This window comes from Phyllostomus discolor, chromosome 6 (genome assembly GCF_004126475.2).
Source record: "Phyllostomus discolor isolate MPI-MPIP mPhyDis1 chromosome 6, mPhyDis1.pri.v3, whole genome shotgun sequence".
Taxonomy (NCBI): Eukaryota; Metazoa; Chordata; class Mammalia; order Chiroptera; family Phyllostomidae; genus Phyllostomus; species Phyllostomus discolor.
The window spans coordinates 132,938,407-132,958,102 of NC_040908.2; the positions used below are offsets into that span (position 1 = coordinate 132,938,407).

General features: G+C 36.5%; 1 protein-coding gene across 2 annotated transcripts in view; it reads left to right on the forward strand.

The window, feature by feature from the left end:
- Positions 1-19,696, forward strand: part of PDE3B (phosphodiesterase 3B) — a 160,166-nt gene that overhangs the window by 137,385 nt on the left and 3,085 nt on the right. For both annotated transcript variants that reach the window (XM_036029067.1, XM_028514287.2), the window contains exons 12-15: positions 107-306; positions 13,214-13,417; positions 15,829-15,990; positions 18,880-19,132. In XM_036029067.1, the coding sequence (XP_035884960.1) occupies positions 107-306; positions 13,214-13,417; positions 15,829-15,990; positions 18,880-19,132 (819 nt within the window). The remainder of the gene's footprint in view (positions 1-106; positions 307-13,213; positions 13,418-15,828; positions 15,991-18,879; positions 19,133-19,696) is intronic.

Genomic DNA, 19,696 nt, shown 5'->3' on the forward strand with positions numbered 1-19,696 from the left:
TTAGTAAGTAAACAAATAATCATATCACCTATGGGGATTCCCCTCCTTAGCCTCATTGTGAGGAGGTTATATGTATAATGCTGGTTTTACTTTGCTTGTTCCTCAGAGTCTGATGGTAGAATTAACCCTGGGCAAATTGCTTACGTTTCTTCGAGGAGCTGCTCAATCCCAGATGAGAGCTATGGATGCCTGTCTTCAAACATTCCTGCTTTGGAATTGATGGCTTTATATGTGGCAGCTGCTATGCATGATTATGATCACCCAGGGCGGACAAATGCATTTCTGGTGGCTACAAATGCCCCTCAGGTAGGAAGTACTTTTCCAGAAAGTTTAAAGAGTGATTCTGAAGTTTTACAACTATGCTGTTTATCTTTTTGTAAATTATTCTTCAGTCGAATCATATGGCCATCCCATCAACATTGAATTGGATATTAAAATATGGCATCGATATGATGTGTGCTAAAGAATTAGGGAAAACACCTCCAGCTAGAAAACAAAATGTTCATGAAAGTGGCTCATTGTTTTATGAAATTCTGGATATCTTTTTTTTTTTTAAGATTTTATTTTTTAGAGAGGGAAGGGAGGCGGGGGGGGGGAGAGAGAGAGACATCAATGTGCGGTTGCTGGGGGTTATGGCCTGCAACCCAGGAATGTACCCTGGCTGGGAATTGAACCTGGGACACTTTGGTTCCCAGCCCACGCTCAATCCATTGAGCTACGCCAACCAGGGCTGGAGATCTTGCTTTCAGTATTTTTGTCTTTGATCAAACTGATGAAACTGACTAGATGTAAAACTTACTCTCCTAATGGCAAGGTTTTTTATCTGACTTAAACCTTGTAATGATGAACAGCTATTATTTTTGTTGTTTTCCTTTTCCTCTAAGACATGTGTTAATAACCAGGCTCTAAATCTCTTAACTCTGAATATATTAGTATGTGTAAAAATTCTTCTAATACACCTTATTTTTCAATCTAGTACCACCAATAAGGTGCATAAGAGATGGGAATTCCCAACAAATGGATACTGTAACTGTAATGGTTTTCAGCACTAGGACTTGGAACCAAGTACTTATTTTAAGTAGAATTTAGTGTGCGTGTTTGTTTAGGCTGGTGATTCCTTTATGTTTTTAACTGTGTGGTTTACAGGGTGAGTAGTAAATGACTGCTGAATTCATCTTTTTCACTTTATCATTCTATATGTAAACCTCTGTTCTGATCCTTTCATCATCTGTAGCCATTCTGTGTTGTTTTTCTCACTTTTATCCCTTTCACACATCCTTACTTTAAAATATGTGGGATAGATTCTTTATCATGAACAAGAGCAGGGTTCTTGGAGGTGTCAGGATAATGTTAAAATTGCTGTGTGATTCATTTTCCTCCATGAGACTTTATTAATGACTCATGATTTCCACAGGTAACTAATAATAAAAAAATAAATTTCACCCTAGATATTAGTATTTGTTCTCTTTCAAAGAATTGCTTTGGGAGAAATTACCCACTAAGAAGCACATATTTCCTCATTTGCAGTACCATTCTGCAAGAATCATGCCCATTCTCTCTAGCCTAATATTTCACCTTTGCAAATCCTCTCATGAATCATAGAACTGGGCAGTAGTGGCACAATGGGAAAAGTACTGGTCTTGGGATTGATGATTTCTGGTTTCCTACTTGTTAGTTCTATGACCTTAAGCAAATTACCCTTATCTTTCTGAACCTCAGAATATGTACCTGATACAATTAAGGGTGAAGGAGATAACAATGGAAAGTTTTCTACCATTTTATGTATTTGAGAACCTCCTGAAGTTGATAATCATGTAGACAGAAATTACTCACTGTTCTTTTCCACTCTCTACTTTTATTAACTTTGAGTGGAAGTGAGTCAGACTTGTTTATTACTTTTCCTTCAAGGATATTAAAAGTGAGTGAATTCTAGTGTTAACTCTCATGTGCGGAGAATTTAAAAACACTGATACATGAATAGAATTTATAAAGTTATATACTCAAAACTGTTGCTCTAATCAAAATACAACATTGAAGTCTGGACACAATATCAATAATCATATGTTATTTCTAACTTGTCCTTGTTGAGAACTGTCAATACATGAAGGAGCGGGAAGCTGTGGAATGGACAGGAAGTTGATTAGAGAGTTCAGCTATTGAAAAAGTGTAGCCTTTACCTTGTCTTCTTGCTTACTTCCTGCTCCCCTTCAGTCTGTTCTCAGCACACAGCAGCCAATGTCACTGTTTAAATCTGAGTTACTTCATTTTCTGTTCTGAACCCTCAAGTGGCATTTACCACATTCTAGTAAGTCGTTTGAGTAGCTCAGAAAAATGCTATGTGAATTAGACCTTGGTAATTCTCCTTTTTCTTACTCAGCATTAGCCTCCCTGGCCTCCTTGCTGTTTTCTTCTGTATCCTAGGCACACTCCCTGAGAGCCTTTTCATTTTCAGTCTTCCCTGCCCAGAACCCCCAGATGTCAGTGTAGCTCATTTTGGCATCTCCTTCCATCCAAAATTTCAGAAGCCCCTTCCTGGAGCTCATTATGTTCCTTCCATGCTTAATTTTTTTGACAGCAATGATCATCTAGTATAGTCTGCATTTTGTTCATTTATTAGACATCTCTCCTCAGTGGAATATAAAGTTTCTATGAGGTCAGGGAGTTTTGTCTTTTTTACTCCCTAATATGTACATTAGTAGTACCTCACACACTAAAGGCATTCAGTAAGTATTTGTTGAATGCTGAAGGATGCCTGCCTTCTTTGTTCTGTAAGACTGCTAGCTTGTCTGAAATGTACTCAGTTCCTCCCAAAGTAATGAAATTCTTAACACCTTCTTCAGTTAGCACCTGTGAGATAAGGACTCTCTTGTGAAAGCCTGAGGCTCAATGTGTTTATTAGGCAATAAAGTAGGCTTTTTCATCTTAGGAAGCTCCCTGGGTCTAATCAGGTCACAATTATTTCTCCAGTGTTTTATAAAAAGTGACAGTAGCATATAATACCACCAACTAAATCAAGTATTCCTCTTCATTCTCATGGTAAAGAAAGTATGCTGGGAAGACACAGGAGGATTATTTTGAATTCTTGCCATGAAAGAAGGTAGAATAGTTAGTCAAATTTAAACTTGGAGGGATGTCAGTATCGGAATTCTGAGATTTCTAAGCTATTTCCAAATGAAAAGTTGGCAGAAAGATGGGGATTAGTGCTTGAGGCATTAGTGTATAGACAACTTTTATGAGATTTAGGGTAAAAGGAAATAAAACTTCAAGCTGAGATTTGTAAATCTGAGACAGTCATAAAAATGTTTTGTCCCTCAAAATATGGATCAAGATGGTGACTAACAACATACATTTGTCTCCCCTGGCTCCTGATAAAATGGTAGTAGGGGATGAAGCTCATGGCAAGAAAGAGGAGTAGTTGGGAGGATATTATCACCAGTAGATTAAAGAATTTGATACTATTTCTAGAAAATGAAAAACAGATGAATATTGAGACATAAAAGTATACTAGAAGGTGCTGCAAACCAAGTGCAACCCTAGAGGGACTCTAGATGTCTTTGTCCCTGCCTGCATGCACACAGGAGTGTGCATGCACACAGCCCCCCCCCTCCCCCACACATGCACATCCCCTAGCATGTGTATCTCAGAACTTGAAGCAAAACTACTGCAACCCTGCTTTTACCTCCAGGCAGAAAACTCATCTTTTAGATATTGAAGGAAACTGTCAAGAGAATTACTGGTGTGGGTATTAGTATTACACAGTAAATTTTCATTCCAGAAACTGAAGAGCTGGCACCTAGTCTGCTAATTCTAAAGGAAAACCTACTAAGTAACAAGCCCTGTTCACATTCACAAAGTTCCTACTCATCCTTCCCAAGTAAAGAATAGACTCAGCAATAAAACATACACAAGAGCAAAAGAAAGTCATACTTGCAATCTAGAATTCACTTCTTTTTATATCAATGGATAACCAAGGATCTCAAGACATATGAAAGCTAAAATGCACAGAATTAACTGAACACAGGGAGAAAATGATAATCTAGGAAATAGAAAACCACTGATTGTTTTGTAAAGTTCTCAAAGAGAATTGGAAAAAAACCCTGCATCCGTAAGAAGATAAAACTTTGAAAAAGAAAACATCACAGAATCCATTAACTCTCTTAGAAACTAGAAATATTATTGCAGAAATTTAAAAAATCAATATAAGCATTGGGAGTAAAGTCGGGCCATTTCTCCTAGAATATAGACTAAAATGATAAGGAGATGGAAAGTATAGGGAAGGAAAAAATAAGGCAGAGGGGACTAGGTCAGGATCTGACTGTTGGAGGTTCCTGAAAGAGTTGTCTTTGGATTGAAGGGACTCATAAATGCCAGAGAAGTTGAATGGGTTGGGGGGGAGAAAATCCCCAGAAGCCTACACACAGGATGTCATAGTAAAATTTCAGAACTGAGACCTTTAAAAAAAAAAAGAATTCTTTCTGGGAGGATGAAAACAACACACTTAAAAAAGAATGAATATTCAACTGGCATCATATTTTAGCAACAATTGATGCTAGATGGTACTGGAATAAAGTCTTTAAAATACCAAAGGAATTCATTTACTTTTTTTTTTTTATCCCTTTAACAATACTGCATACTGTGGAAGAGGTATTATTCTAGGCATTATTATTGAACAAAATGGACCAAAAAATTTCTGTCCCCATGGAACTTAACATTCTAATAAAGCAAGAAGAATAAATTGTGTGTATAAAAGACAGAGAGGAGATGATGATCACATAAGCGAAAGGAAAGTGAAAAGGAGGAAAGAGTTTGGGAGTGTTGGTGTAGAGAGATTATTTTTAAGTTCGATTCCTGTATCCAGTGGAGCTACAGTGGAAGTTTAAGAGCAAAATAAAAGAGAAACTTAGATATGCAAAGATTTTAAAAACCATGTCCCATCCACCCTAAGAAAGTTACCCTAAAAATTTGTTTTAGCAAAACAAAGGTGTAACTAAGACAAAGGGTCTTAAAGACATAGGATTACCAGAATTTTAGAACAGATGCAGCACTTCAGGGTAAAGGAACCACAAGATGACAGCTGTTCATCGAAACTGTCTATTTGTTTTCTGTAGTATCTGATTTGTTTACTAACTGTTGGATTTTTTTTAAGTCAGGAACATTATTTCTTTTAATGAAAGCAATCTTTTTTAATCCAAGACTTTTCACTCTTCAAAAGTATTCTTTTTAACCTTATGACTCTGATCTAGAGAATTTTAAATGTTTCCTTCTGTTTCTTGTGTTTCAAAAAGAGGACATGAGTTCAGGTTTTTTGACTCTTCCTTTGGTAAGTCTTTTGTATGTCTGGTGGGTTTTCTCTTTTTGCTCAATATTTATTGAAAAGTATTATTTAAGATTGATTCTATCACAGGGTATATTAAACTCCTCTTCAAATCTGACTCAAAAAGAGGGTGAAAACTAAAGCTCATAAGCTCATTTGCTTTGCCAAACTAGAGATAGCAGGCACTGCCACTATAAATTAGCCTGGGGCACGCCTTCCTTTTCTAGTTGTCACAGAACCCTCAGGGAAAGCCAGGTGAGGCTTCATCATCAGCTCTACCTGGAATGCCCGCCCCCCCCACCCCCAACTAAGTTTAAGCTTGCCTCATTTCTGTCTGTGTGAAATAATCCACTATCTTCCTAAAGGAGACATGACATTGGCCTCCTGCTTTTACTGCTCCTTGTTTTTTTTTTTGCCTCTACTCAGCTATAAGAGTCCCACTGGGGAACTCCTTCCACTTATTCTCCTGGTGGGTTTTCCTTCTTATGTATGGCATAGTTGGCTTTTTCTTGGTCCATCCCCACTTTTAACAGTGTCTTTGAAATTTTCAGTGTGGTGATTATATATGGATTTAATATTGACTCATACTTTTCACCCTTATTTTATATTCCTCTGATAAATTCAAAGGGTAATTTGGATGGTGAAGAAAGTCTGAATTTACTCATTTCTTTTACTGATCTTGCTAGGTGAGAGTTTATTAAGACAGCTAGCTCTACAGGACACACATTATACATTGTGCTTTATTGTGCTGGGAGTTTGATTACTTCTTCCTGAGCAGACTAAGCTATTCTCAAAGTGTATCAGTCCTCATCAGATTTGAGCATGCATTTGTCAAGTGACTATTAAATGTAAGTTGATTCCGTGGGGGGTGGGGGGTCACTGAAACTTATTCTTTCCTTTTAGGGTTATGAGGTTTGGAAGTTGAAATAAGGTTAGCTTGAAATGCCTTTTTTAGATATAATTGACATACAACTTTGTATAAGTTTAAGGTGTTGATTTGATACACATATAATATGGTTACCACGATAGCAATAGCTAACACCTCTATCATGTCACATAATGTGTGTGTGTGTGTGTGTGTGGTGAGAACATTTTAGATCCAGTCTCTTAGCAACTTTCAAGTACATAATACAGTATTGTTAACTATAATCTAATACTGTACATTAGGTCCCCAGAACTTATGCAGCCTATAACTAGAAGTTTGTACCCTTTAACCAACTTCTCCCCAGTTCCCCTACCTCCTGGCCCCAGGCAACCAGCCATTCTATTTTGTTTGAGTTCAGCTTATTTAGATTCCACATATAAGGGGTATCATACGGTATATCTGTCTTTCTCTGTCTGTCTGACTTATCTCACTTGGCATAATGCTCTCAAGGTCCATCCCTGTTGTTGCAATGGCAGGATTTCTTTCTTATGGCTGGATAATGTTTTTTTTTGTCTAAGATATACACATCTTCTCTATCCACTCATTTGTTGATGAGCAATTAAATTGTTTCCAGCCTTTATATAGCCTATTGCAAAGTTTAAGTCATATCATTGCTTACACAAAATCAAACAGTGTAAAAACCAATCAAATAGTGTTAAATTGCACAAATCTAGACTATAGCTATTTTTCACAAATAATACATATAAGTTTTCAGAATATGTATTTTATCAGAGATTGTATTCTATTTTTATCTGTCCTTTTTTTCCATTAGGCAGGAAGCCCTATGAAGAGAGGGATGGGGTTTTATTTTTATCTCCAGCCTTTACCACTAGCTGTGGAAGTTTTTTTTAATAATTACTATGCTTATTGAAATTGGTACCTGGTAGGGGAAAAAAATCTTACTCTTTTTATGTTTAAAGCACAGATATCCTGTAGTACATAGGCAAATAGGTTATATTTATAGTATCAAAATTTAAAGGGAAAGTGATTAGTGAAAATTGTCTAAGAATTCTTGTTAGGGGGGCAATAATGAAAAAAAAGGCTGACTTAACACTATGAAAACTTTGATATTAAAATCTGAAAAAGATAATACAAAAAAGAAAAAATCACAGGGTAGTCTCACTCAAACATAAATGTAAAAACCTTAAATAAAAAAGTTATCAAACCTAATCTAGTAATATTTTAAAAGGATAACCATGAACCAGGAGTGCAATATAGATTTAACAGAAAAAAAATCAATGAAATTCTCACCTTAACAGGTTAAAGTTTTAAATTATTGCATCTCAATGACTTTAGAAAAAAACATTTTATAAAACTCAACATTGATTCCTAATAAAAGCACTTAGCAAAGTAGGAATAAAAGAGAACCTTTTCTTTTAATTTTTATTTATTAATAAAGAGGTAGGAGGGAGAGAGAATGAATCATAGAAACACTGATTTGTTATTTTCCTTATTTATATGCATTCATTGATTCTTGTATGTGCCCTGATGGGGGATTGAACCCACAATCTTGGCATTTTGGAATGATGCTCTAACCAACTGAGCTACCTTGGCCAGGGCTAAAAGAGAACTTTCTTGATCTGATAAAGGGTATCATTAAAAAAAAAAATCCATCAGTAAATCATCATATACTTAGTAATGAATTACTGAATACATTCTCTTTGATATCAAAAACAAGACAAGTATGTCTGCTATTCAAGACAATGCTAGAGATTCTAGCCGCTATAGTAAGGCAAGAAAAAGAATTAAAAAGAACAAGGACTCATAACTATCATTACTCTCAGATAATGACTGAACACATTGAAAAAATTTTAAATCTTCAAGTAAGTTATTAAAATGAGAAATTTCAGCAAGGTTGCTAGATATAAGGATCAATATGTAAAAGTAATTATACTTTTAAATACCAGCTGCTGCTGCTTAGAAAATTAAATTCTTTTTTAAAAGATAGCAAAGTACCTAAAAATCTAACAAAAATGTACAAGATTTTATGGGGAAATTATAAAACTTTAGTTATGTACATTAAAAAATAAATGAAGAGCCAGAACAGGTATGGCTCAGTTGGTTGGGCATTGTCCTGCAAAGCAAAGGGTCACTGATTGATTCCCAGTCAGGGCACATGCTTGGGTAGTGGGCTCTGTCCCAGTTGGGGCACATATGAGAGTCAACTGATTGATATTTTTTCCCCTCTCTTTTTCCCTCCCTTCCCCCCTCTAAAAATAAATAAATGAAAATATAGTCCATGGTTAGATTGCATCAATATTTTAAGATAGTCAGTTCCTCTTAAATTGATTTATAAATTCAGTGCAACCAACAATCAAAATCCCAAACGGCAAGGATTTCTTAAACAGGAAAGAAAAATACTAACCATAAAAGAAACTATTGATGAATTGCACTACATTAAATTTAAGAACTTCCCAGCCAAGATGGAGGTGTAGGTAGATGCACTTTGCCTCCTCACACAACCAAAAGTAGGACAACAACAAATTTAAAAACAAAAAAACAACCAGAACTGTCAGAAAATTGAACTGTATGGAAGTCTGATGACCAAGGAGTTAAAAAAAAGAAACATTTATTCAGGCCGGTAGGAAGGACAGAGATGGGTGGCTGTGGCTGGTAGACTAGGTGGTCCCACATTTGTATGCCGATAATCCGGGAGGAACAACTGGGGAGAGAGACAGACCATGCAACCCATGGTTCCAGTGCAGGGATATAAAACCTGTGGGGGTTGTCACGGCAGGAAAAATTCCCAGCCTCCCAGGAGAGTTTGTTGAGAGGTCCACAGGGTTCTAGAATGTACACAAACCCACCCAGGAATCAGCACTAGAAGGGCCCAATTTGGTTGTGGGTAGTGAGGGAAGTGACTGAAAGCCAGCTGAGAGCTGAGCAAGTAGCATTGTTCCCTCTCTGACCCCTCCCCCACATACAGCACTACAACTGAATACTGATGGCTCCACCCCTTACTACATAATAGGCACACTGAAACAAAAAAATATGGCCCAAATGAAAGAACAGACCATCAAAACACCAAAAACAGAACTAAGCGATGAAGAGATAACCAACCTATCAGATGCACAGTTCAAAACACCGGTAATTAGGATGCTCACAGAATTGGTCGTGTATGGTCATAAAGTAGAGGAAGAAGTGAAGGCTATGCAGAGTGAAATAAAGGAAAATGTATAGGGAACCAACAGTGAAGGGAAGGAAACCAGGACTCAAATCAACGGTTTGGAGCAGAAGGAATAAACATTCAACCAGAACAGAATGAAGAAATAAGAATTTAAAAAAATGAGGACAAGCTTAGGAACCTCCAGGACATCTTTAAACATTCCAACATCCAAATTATAGGGGTGCCAGCCAGAAGGAGAAGAGCAAGAGCAAGAAATTGAAAACTTACTTGAAAACATAATGAAGGAGAACTTCCCCAATCAGGGGAAGGAAACAGACTTCTGGGAAGTCCAGGAAGCTCAGAGAATCCCAAAGAAGTTGGACCCAAGGAGGAACACACCAAGGCACATCATAATTACATTACCCAAGAGAGAATCTTAAAAGCAGCAAGAGAAAAGGAGACAGTTACCTACCAAGAAGTTCTGATGAGACTATCAAGCTGACTCTCAAGAAGAAAACTTGCAGGTAAGAAAGGGCTGAAAAGAAGTATTCAAAGTGATGAAAGGCTAAGTCCTACATCCAACACTATTCTATCCAGCAAAGATATCATTTAGAATGGATGGGCAGATAAAGTGCTTCTCAGATAAGGTCAAGTTGGAGGAGTTCATCATCACCAAGCCCTTATTATATGAAATGTTAAAAGGACTTATCTAAGAAAAAGATGATAAAAAATATGAACAGTAAAATGACAACAAATGCAACTATCAACAACTGAACCTAAAAAAATGAATCAAACAAACTAAGCAAGCAACTAGAACAGGAACAGAATCACAGAAATGGAGATCACATGGAGGGTTATCAGTGGGAGAGGGGGAAAGGAGGGGGAAAGGTACAGAGAATAAGAAGCATACATGGTACATAGAAAGTAGACAGGGGAAGGTTTAATATAGGAAATAGAGAAGCCAAAGAATTTATATGTATGGCCCATAGACATGAACTAAGGTGGGCGAATGCTGCTGGAAGGGGGTGTTACAGGGAAAAGGGAACTAAAGGGGAGAAAAAATGGGACAACTATAATAGTATAGTCAATAAAATATATTAAAAAAATACTTCAGCCACTGAGGATACTACTGTATTTCAGGATAACACAATAGCACATTTTTATAATTAGAACTTTGGATCAGTTAATGTGCATTATTTAAAACAGGTGTCCCCAACCTCTGGGCTACAGACTGGTACCTGTCCAGCCTGTTAGGAACCAGCTCACACAGGAGAAGGTGAGCTTGAATGTAATGCTCTTGAATCATCCTGAAACCATGTCACACCACCCACCCCTGGTCCATGGAAAAATAGCCTTCCACGAAACTAGTCGCTGGTGCCAGAAAGGTTGGGGACTGCTGATTTAAAAGGCAGTATTAAGTAATGTATTGTAGGAAGATCTTTCGCTAAACTAGTAATTCTTTTTAGTTTTAGGGCTTCAGTTATTTGGAAAATGAACTTATTCGAAACAAAAAAAATAAATTTAAGAACTTCCATAAATACATTATTAAGAATGTAAAGAAGGTGCCCTGGCTGGTGTGGCTCAGTTGGAGTGTCGTCCTATAAACTGAAAGGTCACGGGTTCTATTCCTGGTCAGGACATATGCCTGGGTTGCAGGTTCCATCCTCACATTGATTGCGGCCAATCAATGTTTCTCTTTCACATCACTGTTTCTCTACCTCCCTTCCCCTCTCTCTAAAATCAGTATGTCCTCAGGTGAGGATTAAACACACATACACACACACCAAAAATAAAAACAAAAACAAAAAAATGTTAAGGCTAGCCATAGACTGAGGGAGAAAAACATATGCAATATACATAACCAACAAAAGACTCAAAACCAGAATAGGTACAGCATTCATAAAAATCAATTAGAAAAAGTTATCAGTTTAAAATGGACAAGACTTGAACAGGTACAAACAACATAGGAAATTCAAACAACCAGTAACCATTCTGTCATCAGTAATCAGGAAAATGCTAATTAAAACCAACATGAGATACCATTATGCACCCAACAATTTAGCAGAAATTTAAGTCAGAGAATATCAAGTGTTGATGAGCAAAGAGACTCTCACTACTTAATACAGTTTGACATTATCCAATCAAGTTGAAGATCTACATGCTCCATAATTCCCTAAATCTACTTCTGTGTATATATGTATCCTGTGCATACAAATGCATGTACCAAAATACATAGACAAGATTATTCATAGTAGTATAATGATAGATTATATGTCCATAATCGATACAAATAAAAAACAACCCAGATCAACATGCAGCATCATGGATAGTATTGTGCCATATAACCAGACTGAATACACAGCAATGACAAGGTGTAATGGGTGAAAGGGGTCAAAAGGTACCAACTTCCAGTTGTAAAATAAGTCCTGGAGCATAAAGTATAGCATTGTGACTATAGTTAATAATACCATATAGCATATTTGAAACTTTTAAGAGTGTATCTTAAAAGTTCGCATCACAAGAAGAAAAATCTGTAACTATGTAAGGAAATGGATGTTAACTAGACTTATTCTGGTGATTTCTCAATATATATAAATGTTGAATGTTGTACATCTGAAACATAATGTTATATGCCAATTACACATAAAAAAAAAAACAAAATGGGAAAAAACAATGTTTCACTAAAAAAGCAATTCCCAAAGTTGATTCCTTGTGTATAATGTCCAAAAATAGGCAAAACTAAACTATTGAATGTATTATTTAGTGACACATACTTTCATGAGAAGGAGGTTGTAATCAGAAAAGCGTACAAAAAAGGTTTCTAATGAGTCAGCAATGTTGTATTTTTTGACAGTACCATTGGTTACATGGGTATTTGCTCTGCAAATATTTATTAAACTGTATGTGCTATTCATGTTTTATCATTTTATGCATACATGTTGTATTCTATCATAAAATGTTTTAAAATATTTTTAAAAAATTACTGTACTTAATTACTTTAAAAAAGATTTTGTTAATTTATTTTTAGAGAGGAAGTGAGGGAGAAAGAGAGTAAGAGAAACATCAGTGTGTGGTTATCTCTCTCGTGCCTCACACTGGGGAACCTGGCCCTCAACTCAGGCACCTGCCCTGACTGGGAATTGAACCAGTGACCCTTTGGTTTGAAGTCTGGTGCTCAATCCACTAAGCCACTCCCCAGGGCTGTACTTAATTACTTTTAAAATTGCTTAATTTTTAGAGGTGGGAGAGGCTTTAAAAATTCTGTAATCTAGTGATTTAAAAACATCTGTATCCCCAATCCTAGAGTCCTAGGGCATCTTCCACTGGAATCGGGTAGAGAACAAGTGAATAGTTCCATACCACTTGGAACCCAGAGGATTTATGCATTTACCTGTTTCATACCTTACTCCTGGGCACTGTGTCAAAATGGAAGTGTAGTATGTGTCCTTCTCAGACATGTGGGTGGGTCTGACTCAGCCCAGACTATATATCCCTGCCTCTTTTCAGTCACCACCACCCTTGATCCCATGCTAGCTAATAAAGAAATGTGTCCCTGAGGACTTTATCAACATAATCTGAGAATGTTTGTTTAATGAAGCAGTCCTCAGATAACCACTTTTCATCTCATGGGAGGCAGCATGGTGTCTACAAAGATGCCCTTGCATTGACTAGTTGTCAGGCTGGAAAGGTGTACCTTGGCTTGCACCTTGGTCTGCTTAAAAATTATCACAACCCTTCACAAAATTAAAATACAGGAACTGGCATATAGTAGTTATTCACTATTTGTATTCTTACAACCTGATTGTAATTTTATTATTAAGTTTAATATTGTGGAGATGTCTATGTAATTTTTCTTATTCCTTTCTAGGCAGTTTTATACAACGACAGATCTGTTCTGGAAAATCATCATGCTGCATCAGCTTGGAATCTGTATCTTTCCAGCCCAGATTACAACTTCCTTCTTAATCTTGATCATATGGAATTCAAGCGTTTTCGTTTTTTAGTCATTGAAGCAATCCTTGCCACGGATCTTAAAAAGCATTTTGATTTCCTTGCTGAATTCAATGCCAAGGTTTGTTACACAAATTAATGACTTATCAAAAAATGTAATTTTTTGCCGGTGTTACTGATACAATATTTAAGTTAGAATTAATCCTACTCGAAGTCATAATACCTAATGTAAGGAATGCATATGTCAATATTTAAAAAATATTGCTATTATAACAACATATCCTAGATACTATTGCTCTACATTTCCTCTCTGACATAGACTTGTATTGTTGTACCCTTCACACAGTGACCAAGTCAATTATGTCAAAAGCTTTGGAGGGCAGATTTGAGTGCCAGTGAAGGCATTCAGTGAAGTTAAAGATGTTCTTTTAAGAAACCAGTTATGCCTACACTTTGCCACACCTATCACATCTTCTTTATATTAGTGTTTGGCTGGTGTGGGAGAGATGTACTCTCTCTTCCACTTGAAAATATGCACTCTTTCAACAATTATTTTGGGGGTTGCCCACTGTGTGCTAACAAAGAATAAGGAAAGAACTGGTAGGAGTCTCTGTCCTCATGTGATAGTGGTATTAATCAGTATGTTCTATGTCTCAGACATTTGCATGAAAAAATGCTTTACATTCCTGAAGGAAGGATGCCCCCCGCCTTTTGCTGGCAGGAATCTGTGGTTTTCTTGATGAGTTTGTAACATAAAGGAAGGTATACCTTCAGCGTAGAGGAGCTGGTAACAAAGATATACTAGGTTAACCTCCTGGAAGTAGATACATATATCCTGAATACCATATGTATATATGAATATGATATTAATGAAATACTTATAAAATTCAGTGAGATATCACTGTGCCTTTAAAATTACTTCGTACTTGTGTAGCTCTAACTTAAGTGCACAATTAAGAATAATAGCAGTTTTTACAGGCAAAAGATAATCTAACCCAATAGTACTTTTAAATCTGTGTTCCTCAGACATCTATTCTGCCGTCTCTCAGGAAAGTGCCACATGAGTGGAGCTCTAGACCGCTACACAGTTTTAATCAGAAGAGCTCTCCTTCTTCTAAGTGTTTTCTGTAGTGGTGGTCTGTATAAACATTCCTTTTACAAAAGGGTTTGGTGCTAAAAAAACTACCACCACACTAAAAGGTTCAAAACCCATTCACTTCATTTTTTACAAAGAAATTTGAGTTCTTTACAAAGGCATAGTGATTTGCCTAATAATCACCATTTATGTAGACAACAATATTAGCATTTATTTAGCATTTACTGTTAACTAAGGATTTTCATTGTTAATCTTCGGGGCATTACAGCTAGGTTGGTATTACTTTTTCTGTCTTATAGAGGAAAAAATTTAGACTCATGGAGATTAAGCAATTTTTCCAGTGTCACACAAATGAGTAAGTCATTCTGAGTCAGGATTTAAAACCATAGGGGTCAGCTTCCAAAACTAGTGTTCTTTCAACTCTATTGTGCTTACCTTTCAGAGGTAGAAAGTTAGTAGTCTTACATGATTTATTGATGTTTTGCATATACATATACTTAAATATTTCTTGTATGTTAATAGCATATACATATATGTGCTGCTGATGGAGTTGGAGCCCAGGTTTTTGGTGACCACGAACAGTGAAATGAATGGACTACACAAACAGGGTTAAGAGAAGCAAGGAAGATTTACTAAGAAAAGTACATTTTTCACAATACAGGAGATGGCCATCTGTGTTAGCAGAAGAATGGCCCCTTCCCCTCAGAGGGTGCAGGCTTTATAGGAGGCTGGTTTTTTCTAAATTCATTTCCTTTGGCAGGCTTTTACAGCACATGAGCAAGTGGTTACTCTGCCATGTATATAATATGCATTTTTCCCCCAAATTTTTGAGGGAAAAATAAGGATGCAGATTATATATGGGGATTGGTATTAAAACATGGGTATGAGTTATACAGAGAATCGCATTATACATGGCAAAATACAGCATATTACCTTTAAGTTTCTGCTCGTGATTTCCCACAATCCTCCTTGATTATTAAGGGGGGGGGGGGTCAAACTGCAATGCTAATTTATTATAATAACATGATAATGAAGTGAGATGAAACAGCAGCCAGCTACTGCTAGGGTGCCACAAGGCATTTCTTTGTAAACCAGGGTGCTGGACACTGGCTGGCAGCAGGGTGGTGTCTCAGTGCTTCCTCATCCCTATTCTGTCTCCTGCCTCATACACAAATCACAGTTCTGTGTGGTAATCAAACACTGAAACCCATAGTTTGTTATGTTTTTATAGTCTCTGCTTCCGTCGAAACAAAATTATAACAACATTTCAAACTTAAGGGAAAGTTAACTATAGAGGTCCATGTTATGGCCTAAACCGATTAAAAGGAGCATTTGTTGAAATTCCTTCTTGTCATTTGGATGGGAAAGTTTAAGATAATTTGATAGAAACAGAACTCTTGTGCCCTCAGAACCTAAAATAACTTTTTCCAAAACAGGCCAATGATGTAAATAGTAATGGTATAGAATGGAGCAATGAAAATGATCGCCTCTTAGTATGCCAGGTGTGCATCAAACTGGCAGATATAAATGGCCCAGCAAAAGTTCGGAACTTGCATTTGAAATGGACAGAAGGCATTGTAAATGAATTTTATGAGCAGGTAAGTTGAAATATGAGATTGGTGGGATTTTTAAGAGCTGCCATCTGAAAACACTACTCTTTGGGGATTTGGACAGTTCCATTAAATGTTTGAAATACGAGTTTGCTTTGACCAAAACTGTTTAGAAATTGTTTTTATTTGCTCTGGTCTTAGTATATTGTTATTTTTGCCTTTGCTGCTAAAATTTAAATTATAGCCAATGTGGAGTGGGTTGAATGTACTCTTGAGTCTAGAGACAAGGCTATATTATTATTCCACGGTTCCTTTCAACCCTGATGGCCTATAGCCTATGGTAATTTATTTATGAGCAAAGTTGTTTTCAATTAATTCAGGTTATACTTAGATTCTAGTTAAAGAATATCAACCCATTTTCAACTCTGTATAAAAAGAATGCCTTAGAAACATCAACTGGGTAAAAGTCCTGGCAGAGGATAAGGAATTATTAGAGGGCTAGAAATGGACAAAGTAGGTACTTACTCATTTTCAAGGATTCAAAGATATGAACATGCTGTTTTCTCATGCTTTAAAAATAATCCTACCATTTTTTTCAGAATCTTTACCATTTTTTGAGGATCTACAGTGTAGAAGTACACTGATTTCCCCACAAACCTAACATTTCATCATCTCCAGAATATCAAACACATCTTGACTATAATCCTTATAGACCCTAATAATCAGAAGAGGTCAAGAGGTCTGCCATGTGAGGCCTCCGTGACAGGGCTTTCTTACCATGAGTTTGCAACTCCAATAGGAGTGACGATGGGTGTGTAAATCATGCACACTCAGTCATCATACCTTTCACATCCAAATTGTATTAAATGACCAGTAAATATGCTGTGCCTTCCACCCACCCCAGCTAAAGGTCCCGACACAATGATGCATACTCTGCTGTTAGTAAGTCACAAAATTCCATACTGTGTAATCATGGAAGCAGGTATCTCAAGATTAATATTTTACTATTCTGATACACTAGAATGAAATTATTTGTAATTTTGGGTAATATATGGTTATACGTATTTACCTAATTTATAGACTGCAATAATCCGTTTGTATAGTTCCAGCCTCATTCTCAAAGATGTGAAGTCTGCCTCTGGCTTTAATTTGTATTCACAAAAGAAGAATTTTGTGCTAAGGAAAATGCCATCTTTATATTATTTGTACAGCAGTAATTAAAAAGTATTAAAGTATGCCAAGTTTAGAAAACTCACTAAGTGAAAAAACATTTGAAAAGGTCAGTTAGACCCAGTTTATCATATAATTATTTTTAAAGTAGACAGAATTAATTCTTACTGAGCAAATGGGAGCCATGCCTGAGGCTGGATCCTGGCTCCTCTTCACCAGTAGTGTGGCCTTGGGTAGGTTATTTAACCTCTGTGCCTCAGCTTCCCATTGATAAAACAGGAGTGTTGATGGACCTACCACATAATCTATTTAATCCTCACAGCAGCCTTAATATGTAAAGTCTTAGAAAAGTTCCTGGCACATAAGTGCTTCATAACTGTTAGCTATTATAATTGCTGATCTATCACTAAAAGTCATATTTTTTCTGACAGTTTCACTTAATCTTTCTAGGTTTTATTATTCACATGTCAAAGGAGAAAAATGACACATTACCATAAAGGTTAAATGTACTGATCTATATGAAAGTCCTAGTTAACCCTCATCAAAACTATTACATTTCCTCTCCATCTATTAAACATCTTTCAGATATGGAGGCAAAATTCTCATCTTGCCCATCTTTTTATCATTGTAATTATACCAGCTTTATATTCCTATATCTTGCTGAGTGCCGTGGGCTTAGAAAAGCCAAACTTCTATCAAAAAAAAGAAGAAAAGTGTCAAAGCTATGAAACTAAGCTATGAACCTAAGAATGCTGTGTGCAAACCCAGCTGGCTTAGCAAAAACAAAAAAACCCTTAATACTTTTCTTCTTCATAGAAGATAAAGTCATGTAAGATTTTACATCATGGAACAATTAATCACTAGGAGAGTGTCTGCTGGTTTCCTCAGGGGTAGGTGGCTTATCTCGACTGCAAAATTTGTGCATTGTGAAAAGTATTCATTTCCTACCAGTTCAGACTCCAGGAACCAAAATGTTAATAGTACCATTTGGAGAATGCTCAACACAGCACTAAACATTTCATATGATACTGTTTTGTATCCTCATAGCAACCCTGGAAAGTAGATTCTCATTAAAATTTTACACTGAATTGGGCATATAACTTACCCAACACCCTGTAGGTGGTAAAAACAAGTTCTATAGCCACACGTGTCTGATCTCAAATTGCTGTCCCCAGAACCCTAGAGACCACAGTGAGAGGGTACCTCAGGGCAGGCAGTTGGAGCTCTGGGCCCAAATCCATACCTCAACCACAGTAGCTCTATTTCTGTCTTACATACTAGGGTTTTTTTTTTTTTTTAATTTAGATTCATGAAATGATTCTGCTGTTACAAAAGTGGGGAGAGGTTAAAAATCATTTGCAAAACTCACTCTGTACATTTGAGGTACCACTACAACAAAAACACTTCCATTATACAGCCTGTCCCCAGGACAAAGAGAATCTATATTTGACATTAAGGAATTCTAAAGGTTGTTAGTAAATTTGCTAATACTTAAAGATATATGTTTTTTCTTGTTAACTGAGTATCAGCCATATTAGTTGGATGGTGGTGTGTGAGAATAAAGTCTTGTTTAAGATTTTTCAAATATTAGAGAAATTCTTATAGTTGAAATAATGGAGTTATAATTAGATTCACTGATGCTTTTTGTAAAAATTAATTTAATACAAGCTATGCTTATTTTTAAAAACCTCAAGAAAATTAAACAGCAAAACTTAGTGGTTGCTCTCTCAACAGTTAAACATGTACTTTTTTTTTTTAAATGATCAGGGAGATGAAGAAGCAAATCTTGGTTTGCCCATCAGTCCCTTCATGGATCGTTCGTCTCCTCAACTAGCAAAGCTCCAAGAGTCTTTTATCACCCACATAGTGGGTCCCCTCTGTAACTCCTATGATGCTGCTGGTCTGCTCCCCGGTCAGTGGATAGAAACCGAAGAGGATGATGATACTGAAAGCTGTTACGATGAAGATGGTGAAGAATTAGATACAGACGATGAAGAAATAGAAGACAATCTAAATCTTAGTAAGAACATAGGAATGCTTTTGATTTAATGTTATTAACTGAAAATGTCCATTAAATTTGGACTTGGATCTTTGTTTTTAAGATACAAATTCAGTAATTTTAAATAACTACTGCATAAATGTTCAGATTGAATAGTCTCATTTTGAATAATACTGTGGACTGGGTACTAATGCCAGTGTTGCATTCTTTTTAAAGGAGCATCTCTGGAGGTGTTGTCCTCCAACCACTGCTCTATAGCAGGCTGTACCTGTGTATGCGGCGTGATAGGGCTGTCACCATGCCTGAACATGTGTGGGATGCGTGGGACCTGGCTGGTCCTCCTTTACCTCACTCCACCCTTCCTCACCTGTTAATCTGTTCTTCCTATAGACTTCGGAAATGGGTCAAAAAAGTTGGGAAAACCGACTAAAAGGAGAACCAAATTTTGTGGCATTATGGATTTTAATTATGAAACTTTAGGGATATAGTTTTTTATATAAGGCAATGCATATAAATGGGAAATGAAAAAGAAACCTTTGTCACCTTTGTAATTGTAAATGAAATCAAGGATTTGCTCTTTAAAGT